Here is a 24,724-nt window from a genome sequence, read left to right on the forward strand (position 1 = left end):
TCCTTAGTCTAGAGCAGAGGTCAGGAAACTTTCCCTGTAAAGGGCCAGATACTAAATATTTAGGCTTTGTGGGCCGTACAGTCTGCATCACAAGTACTCGACTCTGCCATTGTAGCACAAAAGCAGCCATACCAAAACCAAACCAAACCTGTTGCCGTTGAGTCGATTCCAACTCATAGCGACCCTATAGAACAGAGTAGAACAACCCCATAGAGTTTCCAAGGAACGCCTGGTGGATTTCAACTGCCGGCCTTTATGGTTAGCAGTCGTAGCTCTTATCCACTATACCACCGGGCTTTCCAAAGACAGTGGGTAAACAAATGGGCATGGCTGTGTTCCAATGAAACTTCACTTATGAGAAGAGGCAGACCAGATATGGACCAAGGGCCATAGTGTGCCAGCCCCTCTATAGTGGAAAGCTTGACTAACTTGGGCTTTTCTCTTCTCCCCCTCTTGCTTGCAGTGGAAAATTTGGACAGGTGTTTCGACTTGTAGAAAAGAAAACTGGAAAAATCTGGGCAGGGAAATTCTTCAAGGCATATTCGGCAAAAGAGAAGGAGAATATCCGGCAGGAGATCGGCATCATGAACTGCCTGCACCACCATAAGCTGGTCCAGTGTGTGGACGCCTTCGAAGAGAAGGCCAACATCGTCATGGTCCTAGAGATGTGAGTGGCCCCGCAGCCCAGGCACTGCCGACCCGGGAGCCCCGCACGTGCTTCCTGCTCTGTGGCGCTGTCCTGCCCCGGCCACCTCTGCCCCAAGATGGAGAGTGTTGCAGCAGGGCTGTGACAGTCAGAGCAGAAGTTCTGTGCACAGGGCTGCTCTGACCCACTGAGCACCCACAGGCAGATCCTTGACAACCCGGTGCCCATTTCATCTCCCCATGAAAGGGCCAAACACTGAGGGCTGTCCCTAGACTCCTTGGTTCCATTCTTGGTTCACATTCTGACCTATAGGTGGCTTTAGAGTAGAAGGGCAGGGACAGAGCAGCTTCCTGACTCCTGTACAGCAGGGCAGGGGGCTCAGGGCTGGGAGCCCGGAGTCCAGGAGTGCCATCCTTGCCCAGCCTGGCGCTGTGCCTCTGCATGCCCCTCCCATCCTGGCTTGTACCCTTTGGACTTCACACTCCCCGGGAGCAGTGCCTCTCTGCTGGGTTATACAATGGCGGGGATGGATCAGGTGACCTCCAGGCAAGCCTTTCTCAGAGCCCACTGCTTTCTCTCCGTTCCAGCCCCACACCGCCTCTCACCACCTCTGAGGTGCTGGCCCCGCACACACACGCGCACACGCACACACGCGCACACGCGCGCACACGCGCACACACGCACACACGCGCACACACGCACAGACTGGCAGGTGTCCTCCCCAGTGCCTAGATCTTTTAAGAGTTACCTTTCCTTTTTTCATCTTTTTTTAAAAAGTAGATGGTACAATCACATCAAAAATTATAAGAGAATACGCAGTGAAAAGTCTTATTCCCACCCCTGCCCCCTGTTCTCACCTACCCCCTCACTATAGGTGACCAAGTTTGTTGGTTTTGTCTGTATTCTTTTAACACAAGGGTAGCTTATTGTGCTCACTATTCTATCCTTGGCTTTTTTTTCGTTCAGCAGTTTATCTTGGCGACAGTCCCCTCTCAGTTCTTGGTAAGCTTCCTCAGTCTCACAGCCCCGTAAGGTTTTGTTGTATGGCTGCGCCACATACAGTCTTCTTCTGATAGACACCAGCGTGTCTGTGACCTTGCACAGACATCATTTCACTCATGCCTGCATATGTCTGCGGGAGAAATTCCCAGGAGCGTGGGAGTGTTGTATCAACGTGCCTGTGCATGTGAAATCTGTGGAGATATTGTAAAATTGCCTTCAGCACCCTTGAAGTGCTCACCCTAAGCCTCAGTCCTTTGGAGAACACTCTGTCAAGGCCTCGGGGTTCTTTCCCATCCCCAAGCATGTGTTGCGTTTTTCCCTTTCCTTGAGAAAGGCAATAGTGGTTAAGAGCACAGACTTGAGTCAGATAAATCTCACTTCAAACCCCAGCTCTGCCTCTTCCTTCGTATGTGACCTTGATGGGTAACTCAACTGCTCCAATCCTTAATTTTATTATCTATAAGAAGAGGCTATTAAAACCACCTCATGAATGCTATAGGATTAAACAGAATAATGCGTGTGAGGCACAGTGCTCTGGATCGTTAGCTATTGTTGGTGGTATGATGTATTGACTTTTTTTTTTTTTTTTTCTTCTGTATCTTGGTCTTTTTTCCACTTAAAGTTACTTTGTGAGCATTTTCTGGTCAGGACTATTTTAACGTCCAACTAAGTGTTGTGGAACAAATCTTAGCTGGTATTCAGAAAACCTGGGTTTGAATTCTGCTGCTGTCAAGCCGTGATTTTGCATTTGTTAAATCTTATCAGCGAGAAGAGGTATTTGGATTAGAATCTTCAATCCCAAGACCCCTAACGGGCTCTAAAATTGTATAATGCTGGGGAACTGCAAAAGACTCAGAGAAAATCTTAACTCATCCCTTAGACTCTATTCTCAGCCCTAAATTCAAACTTTCCTCCTCACTTCCTGGAAATACTTAGCCCAGTCCATGGCCTCGCTCATAAATTATACCCTCACAGTACTCCTGTGGGCTGCAGCTTTCCATATTTATTCTAGAACAGGTTGCCTAGTCCATCCAGGCAGTGTGGGTTTGTGAGGACATGTGAAGAAATGTCTTATCTTTAGAAGTCAAACCTTGAGCAAGTTCCTGAGCGGGGGCAGGGAGGGGCAGGAGGCAGCCGAGCCTGGGTAAGGCCGGGCAGCAGCACCAGTGGGCAGAATACCATACTTAGCTTGGAATTGGGAGTTGGCAAGCCAGATGGAAAACGTAGAGAGAAAATGTAAGAAGGCCTCAGCTGGCCTGGCTTTCATCCCTCCTCCCCTTGCCTCCCCCACGGACAGGAGCGAGTCTTACATGCACGGATGCCAGAGGATTAGCCTGCATTTGGGGTAAGAAGCTTGCCCCTCGATAGAAGCTCAACCATAGAAGAAGTCAGCAGGTTCGTACTCGATTCGTACGTTCCTCCAGCTGAAACGTTCTAAGACTTGGCCACTGAGAGGGGCGAGATGGATTCTCAGCAGTACAATCTGCTGTTGTCTTTGATTGACGGAGACATGGAGATTAAGGGAAGTGGGATGGCTGCTGATAAAGAAAACTGAAAATGTGTTCCAGCACCCCAGCCTTCAGTTCAGCGACCTCAGATACAGTGAGAAGTAAGAATGAGTGTGTCTTCAGCCGTTCTGACCTCTGATAACTGGGCAAGCCCCCATCATTACCGCAGTGTTGCTCTGGGACAATGGTTCCCTCGGGCCCCTGGCCTAGAGCCCAGGCTCGTCCTTTGGGGAGTGCTTGGGACCTTCCAAGTGGTGGTGGGACCTGAGCACTGAAGTGGATGTGTGTTCAGGCCGAGTCATCACGGCCCAGTTCAGGTTTCTGTACCGTTGGCAAAAGGCTCAAAGAATGTCCAGCTGGGTGCCGGAAGGCAAGGTGTAGAGGTGTTGAGTCCCCTAATAGCACCCTTGCTTCTGGCTGCCAAGCGAGAGCTGGCCCAGGTCTAGAACTTTAGGGATAAATGTGATCCCTTGGGATTAGGTAGCCTTGGCAGTAGTAGATAGTCACTCACTTAACCACTTACTCACTCGGTATTAATTTATTAAGCACACATTTCATCTGGTCCAGTCTTACCCTAGAATTATCCCATCTCTGTGGGTGGAGGCTTCTTTCTATCAAAACAATACTTTCCACCCATAGTCTTGAGCATTTTGAAGAGAAACCTAACTGAACCATTAATCCTGTTTGTATAATCCCTTCCATGCTAGAAAACAGACCCTAGGAACGGTTTTAATTAATCATTATAATTAACAAGCATATTAAATATATTTGAATCAGAGCTTCAAACCGGTTCGTTCTGATTTGAACCCCTGCTGAGAATGTACATTTCTACCCTAGATCTACTGAATCAGAATCTACAGTTTAACAAGAGCCCCAGGTGATTCTTATGTATAATAAATTTTGAGAACCACTGCTCTGCTGAATGAACAGGTTCAAAGCCCTGATATGAATAGGTTTGAACCTGTTTGAACCCGTATTGACTAGGTACCTCTATAAATGCAGCAGCAACCATCTCGAAGCCTCAGATTTCTACCTCTTATGCCTCACACGCTCCCAAGGCCGCTGCAAATGATGGTGACTTGCTTTTTCAGGATATTTAAATTCAAAAGCAAACGTTTTTGAGCACTGGTCTGTGCCAGATATCGCCAGTTTCTAGTGAGGGTCCAGAGGAGTTCTGGATGGCACAGACGGTTAAGAGCTTGACTACTGACTGAAAAGTTGCCAGTTCGAACCGACCTGGAGGTACCTCAGAAGAAAGGCCTGGTCATCTATTTCCAGAAAGTTTCTGGCTGGCTGAAAACCCCGTGGAGCAGTTCTACTCCGCACGCATGGGGCCACCATGAGTCGGATCTACTTGACGGCAACTGGTTTGGTTTTAGTAAGGGTCCAGAGATGAGCTAGACTTTACCCAGACATGGGCACAAACAACTTTAAAACAGGGCAGACTTGATACAAACAGTACAGAGACACTTTCCCAGGGAGGGAAAGATCATTTCATGTGGGGAAATCAGGAGTGATTTCTCAGGGAACCGTGAATTTCAGCTGGCATCCCAGCAGTGGTAATTGAGGAAGCCAGTATTTCCCAGATTTATCTGATCATAAGAATGACCTAGGGGTATGACCTGGGGTACTTACTAAAAATATGGGTCCTCAGATCCCTCCCAAGATTTTTTTTAATCAAAATCTCTAGGGTAGGAACTTGTGAATCTGTAATTTTCAACGAGAGTCCCAAGTGATTCTTAATAAAACAAAAATATGAGCACTAACATCCTTGAGTACTTGTTGTATACCAGGCACTCCTCTAAGCACTTTACCTGTATTAGCTCAGTCTTTACAGCAACGCTGTGAGGTGGTGCTGTTTTTATCCGCATTTTACAGGTGAGGAAATTGAAGCACACGGATGTTAAGAGAATCAGCTGAGATCTCAAATAAAGATTATAGAGTTGGATTTGGAGCCTTAGTGGCTAACAATAGAAATGGAGGTCTTGAGAACAGTAGCGCCACCTTCTGGCCACCTAGGGATACCGTCTTGGTTTGATTCTAACATCAGTTCAGCTTTCACCAGCGGTCATAGGCCTAGGCTGACCTTCCTGAATCAAGTGTTTGTGATGTGGTGATGGAGGCGGAGAGAGGCTGCAGTGTGCTGGGCCCCATGGTGCTTCCCTGCCCATCGCTCCCTCAGGGTCAGTGTCAACACCCACCTGCCCCACCACAGACTGTTAAAGGATAACTAATATGTGCTGAGCTCTGACTGTGTGCTGGGCATGATGCTTTACATAAGTTCCTTTATTCCTAACAACTCTATGAGGTAGGGGCAGAAAAGGAAGAGGGCTCAGAAAGGTTAAGCAACTTGCCTAAGGTCACCCAGCTCGCAAGAGGCAGGTACGAGATTCAAACTCAGCTCTTTCCCTTCTTCATGATGGCTCCCCTTAGGAGAGAGAAGGACCTTGCAGGAGAATATGCCCAGAACGAAGCCCACTTAGCCTGGTTCAGCTGGTCAGCCTGCAGATTGTTGTAGAAAAAGGAACTTACTGATGTGTGGATGCTGTAAAATTTACCAGGAGACACTTTAATCTTTCTGAGCAGGGAGCAGTGACGGTGGGTCAGAGGGCTGGGATGGGGAGCAGAGAGTGCCCACACCACCAGGCCATGAGGCCGTGCATTTACACTGAAGGCAAGATGCCGGCTGGCTAAAGCCCCTGGAGCAGCTGTTGGCAGAGCATGCCTGGCTGTGGGCCCCAGAAGCCTGGGGCTGATTGGACGTGACCAGGATCCAAAGTCTGTTGAGGTAGGAAAGATTTACTACACACTTCCAGCCTGGGCTAGGAAGGGGTTGAGGCCAGACAAGTTAGTTACAGCTGGAAGCAGTAAACTGATACTATAGGCCTACCCAGAGGGTAAACAAATCTGTCACTACTGCAGATAGAAGGGGTTGTTGTTAGTTGCTGTGGGGTTGGCTCCAACACAAGGCGATCCCATGTATAACAGACCAGAACACTGCTCAGTCTGTGCCATCCTCACTATTGTTGGTGTGCCCGAGGCCACTGTTACGGCCACTGTCTGTATTGAACGTCTTCCGGTCTAAGGCGCTCATCTTCCAGCACTATATTATACAATGTTCTGTTGTGATCCATAGAGTTTTCGTTGGCTAATTGTGGAAGTAGATTGCCAGGCCTTTCTTCCTAGTCTGTCTTAATCTGGAAGCTCCCCTGAAGCCTGTCCCCCATGCATAACCCTACTGGTATCTGAAATACCAGTAGCATAGCTTCTAGCACCACAGCAACACACAAGCCAACACTATAGGGTAAACTGACAGGTGGTGGAGGTATAATTTTAGAAAAATTTTAGAAAATTTACTGAGGCTTCTTAATATTTCTCTTCCTGAGTATGCAGATAAAATGCTTATGAGTACCGACAGAGCCCTGGTGGTGCAGTGGTTAAGAGCTTGGCGGCTAACCAGAAGGTTGGCAGTTTGAATCCCCCAGCTGTTCCTTGGAAACCCTAAGGGGCAATTCTACTCTGTCCTATAGGGTCTCTATGAGTTGGAATTGACTTGAAGGCAACGGGTATGGGGACTGAATTTTATACCTCATTTCACTGTAGCTAAAAGACAAGCTAGAGTACAAGAATGTTCCCTTATGCATCTATGTCATTTCGGAGAAAAAGACTGACTAGTGGTTATCCTTTTGCTGAGAAGGTCATATCTGGTTCTCATAGCTCATGCCCACCTCTGAAACTATCCCAGTTTAGATGCTTCCCTGAGTCCCCCAGTAGCTCAGTGGGTATAGGGCAGGGTTCTTCAGCAGGAAACCAGGAGGCCCTGGCCCTCCTCCCGTGAAGGAAGACTGGGACCAACCTAAGGGCTGTGCCCTCAGACTCCTGGGAAGCTGCAGGGTGCCCATCACTCCCATAAACTGGACTTTCCCGCCAGCACCCCTGCCAGCCCAGCCTCCATGACGCTGTGGTCTGACGGCCTGTGCTCCTCTCGCTTCCTTCTGCTCCACAGCGTGTCAGGGGGTGAGCTGTTTGAGCGCATCATCGACGAGGACTTTGAGCTGACAGAGCGCGAGTGCATCAAGTACATGAAGCAGATCTCAGAGGGGGTGGAGTACATCCACAAGCAGGGCATCGTCCACCTGGACCTCAAGCCCGAGAACATCATGTGTGTCAACAAGACGGGCACCCGGGTCAAGCTCATCGACTTTGGTCTGGCCAGAAAGCTGGGTAAGGCTGCCCCTCTCCCATTGTCACCAGCACGCAGGGACTCGCAGGGCTGTTGTATTCCACACACTGTGTGTTAGAGGGAGGTGCGGCATTGGGTTAAAATCAGAGGCCAGGGAGACCGCTCAGATGCAAATCCCACCTCTCCCACTTACTAGCTGGGTGACTGGACACCTTACTTAACCTCTGGGCCTCACATTTTTTATCTGTATAATGGGGTAATAGTAGTTCCACCTCATAGAGTTGTTTCAAGGATTGTATGCATGAAATGAGGTAAAGTGATGAGCTCAGTGCCTTGCATATTGTAAGCACCAGGTAGGTGTCGCCATCGTTGTCATCCCCCTGTGTATCTTTTACTCTGGTGCCTTCAGCAGCAACACTCACTTGTTTTGGTGACGGTGACTCCTCACATTTGCATCGCACTGTACAGTATCCAGAGGACTTTCACGTACTCTATCTCCCTGCGTCTCCCTGCAGCCCTGGGAGGTAGGGCAGAATTTATGGGACTGGAGCCCTAGTGGTGCAGAGGTGAAGCGTTCAGCTGCTAACCAAAAGCTGCTCCTTGAAAACCCTATAGGGCAGTTCTACTCTGTCCTATAGGGTCGCTATGAGTCAGAATAGACTCGACGGCAGTGGGTTTTGGGGTTTAGTTTATAGACCGGGAAACCGAGGCTCACAGTAGCTTTGTCTGCAGATCCCAGTGCTAGCCTGGGGAGGTTTCGAGTCTGGACTAAGGACCCCCGACCTAGTTCAGGGTTCTCTGCAGCACCTCTGCTGTTCCTACACTAGGAGAGAGGATGGGGGAAGGTTGTCGAGGACCTTCATGCCCACTCCTGAAATCATTTTGGTCAGTGACTGCCTCACATACAGCCTCAGCTCCCTGTTTATGTAGCTCTCTGATGTCTCAGTAATTGAGAAAGCAGCTTCACTCTCCACTTCCCAACCACTGCCCTGCTAACGAGCCCCAGGGCTAGGGGCCAGGAGGGGCTGGCCTTTCTTCACCAGCCCGTGGGAAGCAGAAGGAACTGGCTGAGCTAATAAACCAAAAACCAAACCCATTGCCGAGCTGATTCCAACTCATAGCAACCCTATAGGATAGAGTAGAACTGCCCTATAAGGTTTCCAAGGAGCCGATAGTGGATTCAAATTTCCAACCTTTTGGTTAACAGCTGAGCTCTTAACCACTGTGCCACCAGGGCTCCGGCCAAGCTAATACCACCTAGTAAATCAGGAGGGACTAATCCCTGGAGAAGGACATCATGCTTGATAAAGTAGAGGGTCTGCAAAAAAGAGGAAGACCCTCAATAAGATGGATTGACACCGTGGCTGCAACAATGGGCTCAAACACAGCAACAATTGTGAGGATGACACAAGACCAGGCAGTGTTTCATTCTGTTGTGCATGGGGTCACTATGAGTCAGAACTAACTCAACGGTACCTAACAAATCTTCTCCCAGGATGCCCAGTCCTGGACAAGGCAGCGTTGGTCATGAAGAGAAAAAGGAGACAGTGAGGTTCTAGTAGGCTATGACTTACTGCTGATCAGCACAGTCGGGTGAGAAGCATGCCCCGATGCTGGGACAAATGCCCCTGCTCAGCTGTCTCCTGCTAAAGCGATGGGATGGGGCAAGGGCTGGACCCACAGTCAGCCTTTGAACTGCAACCACCAACAAACTAAACTGCTAGGCAAGCCAGAGCCTCAGGAGCTGGCAGTGTCACTGGGCGCACCCCAGCCCAAGAAACACGATGTACAGATTCCCTAGGTGAAGGAATATTACAGGAAGGGTGGTGTCCATCAAGGACCAGAGAATTGGGAAGTGGTTAAGATACAGCAGGAAAGGTTAGCGTTCCAGTGGAGCTTCCACATCACAAGGGCAGTTCACTGTTCAGTGCTTTGTTTTAAAACATTTGCTGTGGGTGCTGTAGAATTCAACCGAGACCAAATCTAGCCCCCAGGCCAAAGGTCTGCCACCCTCACTGTTGCGGAGCTCCTCAGGAGCTGGGATCTACACAGGGGTGGTCAGAAGCCTTCAGCATGTCCTCACACGCACCTTAGTTGAGGTCTGTTTCCCCTATCATCCTCCCTGCTGTAAGATGAGTAGGAGAGGCAGTCTACGGGCATGATCAAGGATCTGGCTCAGGAGTAGGACCAGATGGGTTTAAGTCCTGACTTCACCACTTGTATTAACTGAGTGAGAAACCACTTCACTTCCCTGGGCCCCACTCCCCTCTGTAGGAGGGGCACTAGGCCTACTTCTTAGGGTTGTTGAGAATATTAAATTGGAAAATCCACTTAAAACAGGTAGTATGGTACATAGGACACAGTCACTGGCCAGTGAATGTTAGAAATTTTTATTAGGGATAAGTCACAATCTCTGCCCTTGGGAACTCATGGGAAAGACAACACACGAACAAGATCATTCAGGGACAGGTGCTTTAACAAAGGCCAAACACAATGGTACGGCCTCCCTCCTCCTCCCTACCCCACTCGGGACATTCCACGTGAGTGTTTTGTTCACGTCACTGGTGTATTTATGCACTTGCCTAACGAGGAGGAGGACAAATGCCGTGTGCCATTATCCATGGAAGCAGCCCCTGAAGGCTGAACCACATCTGTGCCTGGCACACAGACAGGGCAGCCACTCGCTGTGAGCTGGTTCCGAGATGTTCTCGCAACTGATCCCTCTCCATCCTGGTTACAGAGAATGCGGGGTCTCTGAAGGTCCTCTTTGGTACCCCTGAGTTTGTGGCTCCTGAAGTGATCAACTACGAGCCCATTGGCTACGCCACGGACATGTGGAGCATCGGGGTCATCTGCTATATCCTGTGAGTCCCTGGGGGCATGTGGGTGGGGAGGGTGGGGGAGGAGGGGTCCAGAGAGTCCTACAGGAGCGTCCTGAGAACAGTGCCCTGACAGTGTGAGGGGCCAGCGCAGGTGACAGTGGGAACCCTACTCCAGAGTCAGGTGGGTGGCAGGTCCACACCAGCCAGCTGCCCTGCTCCTGTGCTCCTGATAAGGCCAGTAGCCTGCTTTACATTTCTGTAGGGAAGTAGCTGCCCTCACCAAAATCCCCGCTCTGGGCTCCACGCTGTCCCCATTGCTGGCCAGCTGGGGCCTTTGGTCATGAGAATGCTTGGTCGTGTGGTAGGCCCCGTGTGATCTACCACTCATGTAGGTGAGCCAGCAGAGAAGGAGGCGGGCACTCAGCACGTGTCTCCTCTGGGCATCATCACTGTCTTCAAAGGACAGCATACCGTCCTCAGAGCATGGGACCAACTGCTCCCTTCATCTCTGAGACCAGAATATGCACTTTTGATGAGATAGAGGCTTCAGCAGGACCAACAGACAGCAGAAGGCAACACAGGAATTAGAATTGGGAGATCAGGTGGGAAATTTTGAAGCCATTTCAATGAACAATGCTGGAGAAAAAGAGGGGAGACTAGTAATCTGGACTGTGCTTCACCGACATTAATATGCAGGAATCCGCTGGACATCTCCTAAACTGCAGAGTCTGATTCAGAAGGTCAGAGGCCTGAGAGTCCGCATTTCTAACAAGGTCCAGGTTGCCCCATGGTGCTGTCCGAGAACCATACTTGGAGTAACAAGGCTCTAGAACTCGCCCTCTTGATAGGTTCTCATTGGCCTATCCCTGAAGCCCCAGGCTGCCAGCAGTCATTAGCCCCAGAGGCAGCCCTTCAACTTGTATAGCAATTCACAGTTATGGGATGCTCACCCCACAGATGCAAGTATGCATGCATTCATTAAAAAAAAATTTTTTTTCTGTCAAAAAAAAAAATTTGAACTTTCTCATACTAAGGGAAGAACTTTAAGAATACGTTCTCAGACCTCTGGTGTCTTTAACCTCCAGTGTGAGAAATGGCTCCAGGTGACGCTGTTGCTCAGCCAGGTTTAGCAGCCAGTTTAAAAGGCTTTCACAAGTGTACGGTGATGTTTGTGCTTGTGGCTTTTTCACATGCTTAGGGATTTTATACTTACTGTGTCCTATTAGCACAGCCACTCTCAGTTGACCTGTGTCACAGGTCCTGTACCCCAGAGAGTCCTCTTCTTCCCTGCCTGGGGTCGCCCCCATCACCGTAGCCTCCCCAGAGCTGCTGAGAAGAAACTCCCTGGCCAGAAGCACCTTTCCCTGCCTCTCCCTACTCCAGCCACCTCTGGGAGAAAGGGAAGCTGATGAGTAAAGAAAGCTCCAGGCTTACGTGGTGAGTAGGGCCAACAGGACTGTCCGCTTGCCCAGGCCTGGATGGGGCTCACTCTGCATCTCTGGACCCTGAGACACAGTCCTCGGCCAGCTCACCCTGTTCAGACCCAGCTTTCCTGTGACCTGGCCTGGCCCCTGGTCCCCTCTCCAGCCATCAAGGAGACTGGCCTTATGTTTGCTCTTCAGCCTGTTTTCCCACCGCTGTAGGGTAGGGACCGTCTGCAGCCACGGAGTCTCACATGGGAGCTTGTTTGATCCTCAGAACAAGCTTGTGAGGGGCCCATGGCAGGCATTTCATCACATTCGGCATTGAGGCAATTAGGGTCAAGGAAGCCTACGTGGCTGCCCATGTCCCACAGACCTGGCAGGGTGACTGACCATCCCAGTTTGCCTGGGACTGAGTGGTTTCCCAGGGTACGGGACATTCCATGCTAAGAATGGGGACAGGTTGGGCAAGCCAGGACGATTGGACTCCCTACTGGTCAGTAACAGAGCAGCAACCAGACCGCTCCGTAAATCTTCACCGTGAACACACCGTGCAACCTATACACAGGTCAAGAAACTAAGCTTTTGGGAATGGTTAGTGGTGATGTTGCACAACATGGTGAATATAATTAATGTCACTGAATCGTACACTTAGAAATGGTTAAAATGGCAAAGATTTGTTATACGTATTTTACCACAATAACCTTTAAAAAAAAAAAAAGAAACCCAATACTGCCAGGGCCTCAGCAACCCTCCTGGCATCCCTTCCCGCTTACTACCCTCTCCCTGTTCTAGAGGTAACCAAAATAAAAACCAAACCCGTTGCCGTCAAGTCGATTCCGACTCATAGCGACCCTATAGGACAGAGTAGAACTCCGCCCATAGGGTTTCCAAGGAGCACCTGGTGTATTTGAATTGCCTACCTTTTGGTTAGCAGCCAAACTCTTAACCACTATGCCACCAGGGTTTCCAGAAGTAACTATTATCCTCATATCTAACGTCATGGGTTAGTTTTGCCTGTTCTTGAACTTTATATAAACCAAATCATACAAAAAGAAGTGTTTGGCTTCTTTTGCTCAACATTGTTATTGAGATTCATTCATATTCTTACATGTAGTTGTAAAGTGATCAAACATGCAATCAAGATGCATTAATAATTATTGGTGATTAGAATGCCGAAGTTGGAAACAAAGAAGAAGGATCTGTAGTTGAAAAATATGGCCTTGGTGATTGAAACTCCAGAGATCGCGTGATAGAATTTTGCAAGACCAACACATTATTCCTTGCAAATACCTTTTTTCAACAACATGAACGGTGACTATATACGGAACTTGCCGGATGGAATACCCAGGAATCAAATTGACTGAGGAATCAAATTGACTACATCTTTGACAGAGAAGCCAAATACCATAAGTCAGAACAAGGCCAGGGGCCGAATGCAGAACAGACCATCAATTGCTCATATGCAAGCTGACGCTGAAGCTGAAGAAAACAAGTCCACAAGAGCCATAATACAACCTTGAGTACATCCCACCGGAATTTAGAGACCATCCCAAGAATAGATTTGACGTATTGAACACTAATGCCCGAAGACCAGACAAGTTATGGAAAGACACCAAGGACATCATACATGAAGAAAGCAAAAGATCATTAAAAAGATAGGGAAGGAAGAAAAGACCAAAATGGATGTTAGAATAGACTCTGAAACTTGCCGTTGAATGTCAAGCAGCTAAAGTGAACAGAGGAAATGATGAAGTAAAAGAGCTGAACAGAAGATTTCAAAGAGAGGCTTGAGAATACAAAGTACAGCACTATAATGAAATGTGCAAAGACCTGGAATTAGAAAAGCAAAAGAGAAGAACATGCTCAGCATTTCTCAAGCTGAAAGAACTGAAGAAAAAATTCAAGCCTCAAGTTGCAATACTGACGGATTCTATGGGCAAAATACTGAACAACGCAGGAAGCATCAAAAGAAGATGGAAGGAATACACAAGTTATTGTACCAAAAAGATTTGGTCGATGTTCAACCATTTCAGGAGGTAGCATATGATCAAGAATGGATGGTATTGAAGAAGTCCAAGCTGCACTGAAGGCATAGGTAAAAAAATAAGGCCCCAGGAACTGACAGAATACCAATTGGGATGTTTCAACAAATGGATGCAGTGCTGGGAGCGCTCACTCATCTATGCCAAGAAATTTAGAAGATAGCTATCTGGCCAGCCAAATGTAAGAGATCCATATTTGTGCCCATTCCAAAGAAACGTGATCCAAAAGAATGCAGAAATTATTGAACAATATCATCAATATCACACAAAAGTAAAATTTTGCTGAAGATCATTCAAAAGTGGTTGCAGCAGTACATCAACAGGGAACTGCCAGAAATTCAAGCAGGATTCAGAAGAGGACGTGAAATGACGGATATCACTGCTGATGTCAGATGGATCTAGGTTGAAAGCAGAGAATACCAGAAAGATGTTTACCTGTGTTTTATTGACTATGCAAAGGCATTCAACTGTGTGGATCATAACAAATTGTAGATAATGTGAAGAATGGGAATTACAGAACCCTTAACTGTGCTCATGAGGAACCTGTACATAGACCAAGAGGCAGTTGTTCAAACAGAGCAAGGGCATACTGCATGGTTTAAAATCAGGTGTGCATCAGGGTTGTATCCTTTCACCATACTTATTCAATCTGTATGCTGAGCAAATAATCTGAGAAGCTGGACTATAGGAAGAAGAACATGACATCAGGATTGGAGGAAGACTCATTTACAACCTGCAATATGCAGATGACATAAAAAAAAAAAGCTGAAAGCAAAGAGGACTTGAAGCACTTACTAATGAAGATCAAAGACTACTGCCTTCAGTATAAATTACACCTCAACATAAAGAAAACAAAAATCCTCACAACTGGACCAATAAGCAACATCATGTTAAATAGAGACAATATTGACATTGTCAAAGATTTCATTTTACTTGGATCCACAATCAACACCCATGGAAGCAGTAGTCATGAAATCAAACAATGTATTGCATTGGGCAAATATGCTGCAAAAGACCTCTTTAAAGTGTTAGAAAGAAAAGATATCGGTTTGAGGACTAAGGTGCACCTGACCCAAGCCATGGTATTTTCAGTCACTTCGTATGCATGAATAAGGAAGACCAAAGAAGAACTGATGCCTTTTTATTAGGGTGTTGTTGATGAATATTGAATATACCATGGACTGCCAGAAGAATGAATAGGTCTGTCTTGGAAAAAGTACAGCCAGAATGCTCCTTAGAAGTGAGGATGGTGAGACTTCATCTCATGTACTTTTGGACATGTTATCAGAAGGGACCAGTCTCTGGAGAAGGACATCATGCTTGGTAAAGTAGAGGGTCAGTGAAAGAGAGGAAGACCCTCAATGAGATGGATTGATACAGTGGCTGCAATAATGGGCTCAAGCATAGCAACGATTGTGAGGATGGCGCAGGACTAGGCAGTGTTTCGTTCTTTTGTACATAGAGTCATTATGAGTTCGAACTAACTCGACAGCACCTAACAACAGCGAGTTGCGGATTGTTCATTCTCAGCACACTATAGTATTCCGTCGTGTGAATATAAAAACCAGTTGCTGTCAAGTTTATTAGGATTCATGGTGACCCCATGTGTGCCAGAGTAGAACTGTACTCCATAGGGTTTTCAATGGCTGATTTTTTTGGAGGTAGATCAACCAGGCCTTTCTTCTGAGGTGCCTCTGGATGGACTCGAACCTCCAACCTTTGGGCTAGCAGCCAGGCACATTAACTGTTTGCACCACCCAGAGTCTCCTGAGTGACTATAACCCAAGGTATTTATCCATTCTGCCTTGATGCGCTTTTGAGTAGTTTCCAGTTTGGGGTATTACAGCTATTCTGGTACATGCCTTTTAGAAAACATCTTTATGCATTTCTATTGGCTATATAATCTAGAACTAGAATGACTGGATCATAAGAGCACTTTGTTTTAAAATGATAATTATTTTAGGTGGAAGAACATAGTGATTTGGATAATGTTACATTGTTTAACAGATTACTTTGAAAACTAAAACCAAAAAATAGGAAAGTGTTTTTGAAATGGGAGAGAAAATAATTCTGACAAACAGGCCCCAGCCTGCAGGTGTGTGGCCAGGGGCATGCCAGGAGGGAGGAGAGGTGCGTGTGACAGGGAAGCAGCGAGGAGCAGGTGTGTAGCATCCCAGCCCCTGGACTCACTGCTGTGTGCTGCTCCGCCCTCTTGGACAGTGTCAGGCCGGCTCTCACAGTGGGGACTGGGGTCTGGGAGTTCCTCTTCAAGCTAGTGCCCTCAACAGATCACATGCTGCCTAAAACAAAAGTTAGAGCCAGTGGATTGCTTCCCATCAGTCCCTGCTGTGCGAATTCCCGCATAGCGGCAGGCAGCACCCCAGAAGCGATCTCTGGTGACCCTCGTGACATCCCCTGCCCCTATGTCTTGTCCAGGGACCCTCCCCTCCTGATCTCCTTTCTGGAGCCATGGGAGAAGGTGTGATAACTCATTTATTGTTCAACACATATTTGGTGAGTACCTCCTAACAAGGAGCTCTGTCATCATAGGTTGGTCTGACTTTCTTGGAGAAACACCTTCCCAAACCCAGCAGAGAGATCCTGTCCCAGCACCTGAGTCACCGATTCAGCTGCTGGCCCAGGTTGTCCAGGCAGGATGATGGAGCACGCAGTGCTGTAGGGCCTGCCCTCTCATCCCTGATTCTGAAGGGAAATAGGAGATTCCTTGAATCTCCTAATTTTTTGGTGAAGATGTTGTTGATAGTTGCCTTCGAGTTGATTGTGATTCATGGTGACCCCATGTGTGCAAAGTAGAACTGCTTCATAGGGTTCTCAAGGCCATGACCTTTCAGAAGCAGATCACCAGGCCAGTCTTCCAAGGTGCCTCTGGGTGGGTTTGAACCACCAGCCTTTCAGCTAGTAGTCAACCACTTAACCATTTGCACCACCCAGGGACTCCTTTTCTTAAGTTAGTGATACCCATTTGGTTTCAGTTTCTGGCCTAATGGGGGGGGCGGTGGGGGCGATCTAGGCCACACTTCATTGTGAACTGCCTCCTTTTCTGAGAAGTTCTGCCCTCCCCTATCTCGCTGCCTTATTTCCTGAGGACTTGATGTTCCCATACTGCCTGTGGGGAGATCAAAACCCTGCTCCGTGCCCCACCCTCATCTCCATTTCACAATTCCTTCTCTTCCTCTCCTCTCCCAAACCAAAGTGAAGAAGCAATTACTGCTCCTCTCTCCTCCTACTGTCTTTCTGACTGGGCACAGCGACTCAGACTTCTGTTTCAGCACATTCAGCTCCAGCCATGGTCCGGAGAGCCAAGCCATCCCCATCCTGAGTCTGATTTCTGGAGATGGCATCCCAGTCCTCTGGGGAAGGAGTCCCAGTGCCTGGGCATTGGGTGCCTGCTCAGACTGGGGCTTGGATACAGGGCTCTCCAGAGGCCCTGTAACCTCTTCCTTCTCCATCCTGCCCTCTCTCTGCTGAGCCCAGACAGCACCCTGATCCCAGCTCCTGCAGCCTCCACTCCCTGCTGCACACCAGGCCCTGCCCTCACCTTCATGGTTTGCTCTCCAGGGAACGGGGCTGTGGTTAACGTGACTGGACCCCAGGTCCCTGCTTCCTGGGCCACTGCACAAAAGGATACGCAGCTCTTCCTGCGGGACCTGCCCCCACCCTGTCTCTGTCTCCCAACCAGAGCAGGCAATGAGTGCCTGAAAGCTAAAAACGGGATCAAAGATTAACGCCTTTCTGTAGGGTCACTGGGGCCCTGGTGGCATAGTGGTTAAGAGGTTGGCTACTAATCAAAAGGTCGGCAGTTCAAATCCACCAGCTGCTCCTTGGAGACCCTATGGGGCAGTTCTGCTCTGTTTTGTAGGGATGCTATGAGTAGAAATCGATTCTGCGACAACGGGTTTGGTTTGGTTTAACCACTCAATCCACTCAATAGTTCTGCTCGCCCATGTGTGGTCCGCTTAGCTGGCCACTCCTGCAGCAGGGCCATCTGTTTGCTGCTTGAAACACAAGGTAGAGAAAGCGTAGTCCAGGAGGCGTTTCTGCAGCCTCCTCCCACCTGACCTTCTCCCTGAGAAGCTTTGCCACGGGGAGAGATGAAGAATTACGACATTAGAACGCCCTGCAGTCATGACCTTTGTGATTCCTCAGCACAGAGACTAACGTCTGACCTTAAAAAGGAGTGAGCAGACCTGGTTATACCTGCGAACGTCATGTAAGAATGTGAAGTGGACAGAAAATAGAGCATCCAAGGACATGCCCACACTGATTGCAACCTTGTGAAAAGCAGATGAACCCATCGATCACAAACTAGAGAAGACTAGGAAGAGGGGTACAGAGTAGTGTTTTTAACGCTATGGTTGTTTCGTTTGCTGATGGGTTGATTTTTAACAAATAATGCCTATTTTTTGTAAAAAGATACATGACACGTAGGCAAATTCCAGCAGTACAGTGTATACATATATCAAAAACCCTGCCAAAGCCCACCGCCCAAAAACAGCGGCTACAGCTTGAGCCCTCCCCTCGCCATCACACTCTGCACGCAAGCTGTGTTTTATTATAGAGACATCCTCTTTGATCAGGAGAACGCCGCCGGGCACTGAGCCAGCCAGGGCCAGGAGAGTGTTTCAGAAGGATGGGACCACCAGGAAGGAGCCACCAGAGGCCAAAGGCACGGAGGCGCTCCCTGACTGTGAACATTGCAGAGATTAAAACCTATCTGTGCAGGATCGCAGCTCCTAATTAGGAAAGGAGGTTTGCAGAAGGGGCCCTTTCAGCATTTCACAGCAGGGTTGTTTGCTTTTGGAGTGCTGCAGGACTTTTGCCCCTCTGTGATTCAGATGGACCCCTGGTGGAGCAGTGGTTAAAGCGATCAACTGCTAACCAAAGCCAGCAGCCACTCCATGGGAGAAAGCTGTGGCAGTCTGCTTCCGTGGAGATTGACAGCCTTGGAAACCCTTATGGGGCTGCTATACGTCGGAATTGACTATGCCAGTGGGCTTGGTTTGGTTGGATGTTTCAGATGGAGCCCTGGTGGCGCAGTGGTTAAGAGCTACGGCTGCAAACCAAAAGGTCAGCAGTTCAAATCTACCAGCGACTCCTTGGAAACCCAGTGGGGCAGTTCTGCTGTGTCCTATAGGGTCGTTATGAGTTGGAATCGACTTCAGTGGCAACGGGTTTTATGATTCAAATGGAAAATGTAAAGATACAAGGAAGCAGGTAGCTGACTAGCAAGAGTCAAGCTGCCTCTTGGTGAGGCTTGCATAGCTGCCCAGGACTGCTGAGACCCTGAGAGCTGGGAGGCCCCCCAGGAATTCTAGCCTGGTCCCCTTGGTGTATAAAAGGGGAAACTGAGGCCCAGAGAGGGGAAAGGAGTAGCATATAACAATGCAGACTCAGGGACTGGTAACCTGTCCCCGTTCCCTCGTTGTGACATGACTAAGGGCGAATAGCTCCGTGCCTTCTTAAAACAGAAATCAGCGCCTTGCTTTAAGAAAATGCCATATACAGAAATGTATTATTCAGAAACACAAAGAGTCTGATTAGGGTGAAGTAATTCACACTGCAGAAGTTTTCTTCTCTTTACAAAAGTTTTGTCACAGGGTCCTTCCAATGACAAGCTTTCCTCACGAGATTTAAACAGGGTTTTGGTTTGCAAAACTTAGTTTTCAGATACGAGTATATTTATTTCATAAGAGCTCAGCTGCTAACCAAAAAGGTTAGCAGTTCGAATCCACCAGCTGCTCCTTGGAAACCCTGTGGGGTAGCTCTACTCTGTCCTACAGGGTCGCTATGAGTCAGAATCGACTCGATGACAGTAGGTTTGGGTTGTTTTTTTTTTTTTTTTGTGGGGGGGACATGTTGAATGACAAAATAGCTCCAGAAGAGTTTGCATTATTGTTTATGATGATGGATTCCTAAGGGTTTAGGGGAAGGGGTGTTAACAAAGCCTTAATTTGGGAGGTTGATGGTATGAGAGCCCCAGATCCATCTCATGGGGCTCGGATGGGGTCAGGGTAGGATGAGCTACGTAATTTGTGGGGCCCAGTGTAAAATAAAAAGTCCACTTGTTCAAAAATCATTAAGAATTTCAAGATGGCAACCAAGACCCAAACCTGTTGCCATTAAGTCGATTCCTACTCAAAGCAACCCTATAGGACAGAGTAGAACTGCCCTATAGGGTTTCCAAGGAGTGGCTGGTAGATTCAAACTGCCAACCTTTTGGTTAGCAGCTGAGCTCTTAACCACTGAGCCACGAGGACTTCAAGATGGCATCAGCAGACCATTAAACCAAATGTGGGCCCTTCTAAGGGTGGGGCCCTGGGCACAGGTGACAAACCCATGAAGCCACCCCAGGTCAGGGTGAGTGGGGGTGGATGGCTAGCCTGAAGATGAGGTGCACAGAGGTGAGAGGTGAGGCCAATAAGCCATGAATCTGTTTTATTTGGCTTTGAGATGCAAGGGACCATTACCTGCCAAATTTTATTTGGCTTAAGCTACTGATAAAATAAGTCATTCTGGAGATCACAGATCGTGAGGCAGTAGAGGTGAGCCAGAAGAACTATGTAATAGCTACAGTCAGAGACCAGGCTCTTTACTGTGGACTAGGCCTTGTGCAATTTATTTAATTTTCATAGAAATGTTAGTGTAATGTGACAGTGAAGAGTACCGACTATACTCCATAGACACATCCAGACTCCCTGAGGGACCAAATTACTGGGCTGAGGGCTGGGGACCATGGTCTTGGGGAACATCTAGCTCAATTGGCGTAACAAAGTTTATAAAGAAAATGTTCTACATTCTACTTTGATGAGTAGTGTCTGAGGTCTTAAAAGCTTGTAAGTGGCCATCTAAGGTACTGGTCTCACCCCGTCTGGTGCAAGGGAAAATGAAGGAAACTAAAGACACGAGGGAAAGATTAGTCCAAAGGACTAATAGACCACAGCCTCTACCAGACTGAGTCCCGCACCACTAGATGGTGCCCGGCTACCACCACCAACTGCTGTGACAGGGATCACAGTAGAGGGTCCTGGGCAGAGCTGGAGAAAAATGTAGAACAAAATTCTAACTCACAAAAAAAAAAAAAATAGACCAGACTTTACTGGTCTGACAGAGACTGGAGAAACCCCAACACCCCTATTACTCAGTAATGAAGTTACTCCTGAGGTGCACCCTCCAGCCAAAGATTAGACAGGCCCATAAAACAAAACGAGACTAAATGGGCATGCCAGCCCAGGGGCAAGGACAAGAAGGCAGGAGGGGACAGCACAGATGGTAATAGGGAACCCAAGGTCGAGAAGGGGAGAGTGTTGACATGTCGTAGGGTTGGCAACCAATGTCACACAACAATGTGTATATTAATTGCTTGATGAGAAACTAGTTTGCTCTGTAAACCTTCATCCAAATTACATTAAAAAAAAGAGTATAGGCTCTAGAGACAGGCACCTGGATTCAAATCTCACTGGCTGTGAAACCTTGGACAGATTGCTTACTCCCCATTCTGTGCCTCCGTTTCCTCATCTGTAAAACAAAGTAATAAGAGATACCTAAGTTGTAGGGTAGGGTTAAGAGTAAATTCATTAATCTATTTTAAACTCGTTGCCCAGTGCCTGGCGCATAGTACATGGTGAACACTGGCTGCCGTGATGCTGCTGCTGAAGTGACCACGCTGCGGTTAAATAGTCGTTACTGTCGTTGTTAGGTGCCATCAAGTCAGTTCCGACTTACAGCAACCGTGCGTACAACAGAAGGAAACACTGCCGCTGTGTCAGTTCATCTCGCTGAGGGTCTTCCTCTCTTGTGCTGACCCTCTTCTTTACCAAGCATGATGTCCTTCTCCAGAGACTGGTCCCTCCTGATAACACTTCCAAAGTATGTGAGACGAAGTCTCGCCATCCTCTCTTCTTAGGAGCATTCTGGCTGTACTTTTTTCAAGACAGATTTATTCATTCTTCTGGCAGTCCATGGTATAGTCAATACTCTTCCCCAACACCGTCATTCAAAGGCATCAATTCTTCTTTTGTCTTCCTTATTCATTGTCCAGCTTTTACATGCATATGATGTGATTGAAAATACCATGGCTTAGGTCAGGTGCACCTTAGTCCTCAAACTGACATCTTTGCTTTTCAACACTTTAAAGAGGGCTTTTGCAGCATATTTGCCCAGTGCAATACATAGTTTGATTTCATGACTGCAACTTCCATGGGTGTTGACTGTAGGTCCAAGTAAAATGAAATCTTTGACAATGTCAATATTTTCTCCACTTAACATGATGTTGCTTACTGGTCCAGTTGTGAGGATTTTTGTTTTCTTTCTGTTGAGGTGTAATTCATACTGAAGGCTGTAGTCTTTGATCTTCATCAGTAAGTGCTTCAAGTCCTCTTTGCTTTCAGCAAGCAAGGTTATGTCATCTGCATATTTGCAGGTTATTAATGACTCTTCCTCCAATCCTGATGCCCCATTCTTCTTCATATAGTCCAGCTTCTCAGATTATTTGCTCAGCATACAGATTGAATAATTATGGTGAAAGGATACAACTCTGACACACACTTTTCCTAATTTGAAACCATTCAGTATCCCTTTGTTCTGTTCGAACAACTGCCTCTTGATCTACGTACAGGTTCCTCATGAGCACAGTTAAGGGGTCTGTAATTCCCATTCTTCACAATGTTATCCATAATTTGTTATGATGCACACAATTGAATGCATTTGCATAGTCAATAAAACACAGGTAAACATCTTTCTGGTATTCTCTGCTTTCAACCTAGATCCATCTGACATTAGCAATGATATCCCTCGTTCCATGTCCTCTTCTGAATCTGCCTTGAATTTCTGGCAGTTTTCTGATGTACTTCTGCAGGTGCTTTTGAATTATCTTCAGAAAAATTTTACTTGCATGTGATATTAATGATATTGTTCGATAATTTCCACATTCTTTTGGATCTGTTAAAGAGTTCTGTGGGCAAAATACTAAACAAAGCAGGAAGCATCAAAAGAAGATGGAAGGAATACATAGAGTCACTTTACCAAAAAGAATTGGTCAACATTCAGCTGTCTCAGGAGGAAGCATATGATCAAGAACTGATGGTATTGAAGGAAGAAATCCAAGCTGCACTGAAGGCATTGGCGAAAAACAAGGCTCCAGGAATGACAAAATACCAGTTGAGATGTTTCAACCAACGGAAGCAGTGCTGGAGGTGCTCACTCATCTATGCCAAGAAATTTGGACGACAGCTACCTGGCCAACCAACTGGGAGAGATCCATATTTGTGCCCATTCCAAAGAAAGTGATCCAATAAAATGCAGAAATTATTGAACGCTTAGGTAGTAGGCTCCCCATTTTACAAAAGACAGAACAGTGACAGAGATTAGGGGAATTGCCCAAGGTCACCCAGCCCATGTAGAAGCTGTGCTCTTTCCTCTGTTACGATACCTCTTAGGGAAACTGTCTAGTTTGACCTAAAATCCTCAGGTGTAGGTAAATAACCAAACATGCATTGCTGATTCAAAGCCTATCCGTCCATCCAGCACACACTTGCTGAGTATCACCTCTGTGCTGGGCCCTCCTGGTGCTGAAGATGTTTAAAGATGAGAGCTGCAAGAGAGAGGGGACAGAGGGTGCAGTGATAGCTACTATCCCACTCTATGAGGGGGTGGGAGCACAGGGCCGGGGGGACTCGCTCCACCGGAAAACCTTGGAGAAGGCTCTGCCTGAGGCAGTGTTCTTGTCTGGGCTTTAGAGAACAGAAGGCAAGGATGGAGGGGCTTACCAGCCCTGATGTGGGCAATGTGGAGTCCCTGGGTGGTGCAAGCTGTTAATGCGCTTGACTGCTAACCCTAAAGGTTGAAAGTTTGAGTCCACAAGAGGCACCCTCCAAAGAAAGTCCTGGTGATCTACTTCTGAAAAATCAGCCATTGAAAACCCTGTGGAGCACAGTTCTACTCTGATACACATGGGGTCACCATGAGTCATAGTTGACTCAACGGCAACTAGTGCTGGTGTGCAGTGTGGATAACTGAGTGGTGAAAGTTGTGAACTAAATTCCTTCCACCTCAGCATCGCAGGCAGTTGGTATCAAGAGGTGGGTGATACCACAAAAGTACAGTGAGTGACTGAGAAGAGACAGGGCCACAAATAAATCTGGAGAGTCACATCTTTTTTCAAATGCAGGTGGGAGGAGAGGTGGGTGTGAGGGCCACACAGCGTGAGTTTGGGGCTGCAAAGGCTTCCCTGCATGTGGAACTCAGGCGATTCCTTGCTGGCCCTCACCTTTGACCTCACTTAATCACTGCTACTTTCCTGCTCTTATCTCCCCAGGGTCAGTGGACTTTCCCCCTTCATGGGTGACAATGATAATGAAACCTTAGCCAACGTTACCTCAGCCACCTGGGACTTCGATGATGAGGCGTTTGACGAGATCTCCGATGATGCCAAGGATTTTATCAGCAATTTGCTGAAGAAAGATATGAAGTAATGAGTTGAGCTTTCAGTCCTTTCAGCTTCCCCACTCCCTGGACTGGTGTCAGGAGGCAAGGATTTTCCTTGTCTGTTGTGGCTTCCCTCCTCCTGAGGAGGGGAGGGCGGGCATTAAGAGAGAGCAAGCCAAGTGTGTGTGGGGGAGGGGAGGGCGTCTTCCTAGGCCTCAGTTCCCTGACTAGACACCATACTAGTCTTTCAAGGCGTAAATCCTCACGGAGCACAAAAGCCACACTTGACCGAGAACTGCAGCTTGTTCTATATGAGTAACACCTATTGTTTTATGTGTATGATTACGGCTTGTAGAAGCCCTACCTCTTCAGGGACCCTGGGGTGGGGGTGGGGGGATAGTGAAGGAAATAGCCCCTCAAAAAGCAGAGGCTTCGTTAGAACCCATCCATGGGTCCCGATGATCCCCCAGATTATCTGGCTTGGTGTTTCCTCATATTGAAATTATTGAAGAACTGCCTACCTGAGTATGGCCAGAGCTAGGCTGTGATCCCAGGCCACTGGGTTCAGCCCTCCCCCCCACTCTGTCTCTGTGCCCCTATAACATTGCAGACTGTGAGATTACCCACCTCTGCCTTCTGGGGCTGCCTGGAGCT

General features: G+C 47.7%; 1 protein-coding gene across 6 annotated transcripts in view; it reads left to right on the forward strand.

The window, feature by feature from the left end:
• The window catches only part of MYLK (myosin light chain kinase), a 237,160-nt gene that overhangs the window by 197,744 nt on the left and 14,692 nt on the right, over positions 1–24,724 (forward strand). For 4 of the 6 annotated variants that reach the window (XM_023728792.1, XM_004373618.2, XM_004373619.2 and 1 more), the window contains 4 exons: positions 464–667; positions 7,163–7,380; positions 10,080–10,203; positions 23,961–24,113. In XM_023728792.1, coding sequence (XP_023584560.1) covers positions 464–667; positions 7,163–7,380; positions 10,080–10,203; positions 23,961–24,113 — 699 coding nt within the window. The remainder of the gene's footprint in view (positions 1–463; positions 668–7,162; positions 7,381–10,079; positions 10,204–23,960; positions 24,114–24,724) is intronic. The other 2 variants (XM_023728793.1, XM_023728794.1) reach the window with 1 other exon arrangement.

The sequence above is a fragment of the Trichechus manatus genome, unplaced genomic scaffold (genome assembly GCF_000243295.1).
Source record: "Trichechus manatus latirostris isolate Lorelei unplaced genomic scaffold, TriManLat1.0 scaffold00026, whole genome shotgun sequence".
Classification (NCBI taxonomy): domain Eukaryota; kingdom Metazoa; phylum Chordata; class Mammalia; order Sirenia; family Trichechidae; genus Trichechus; species Trichechus manatus.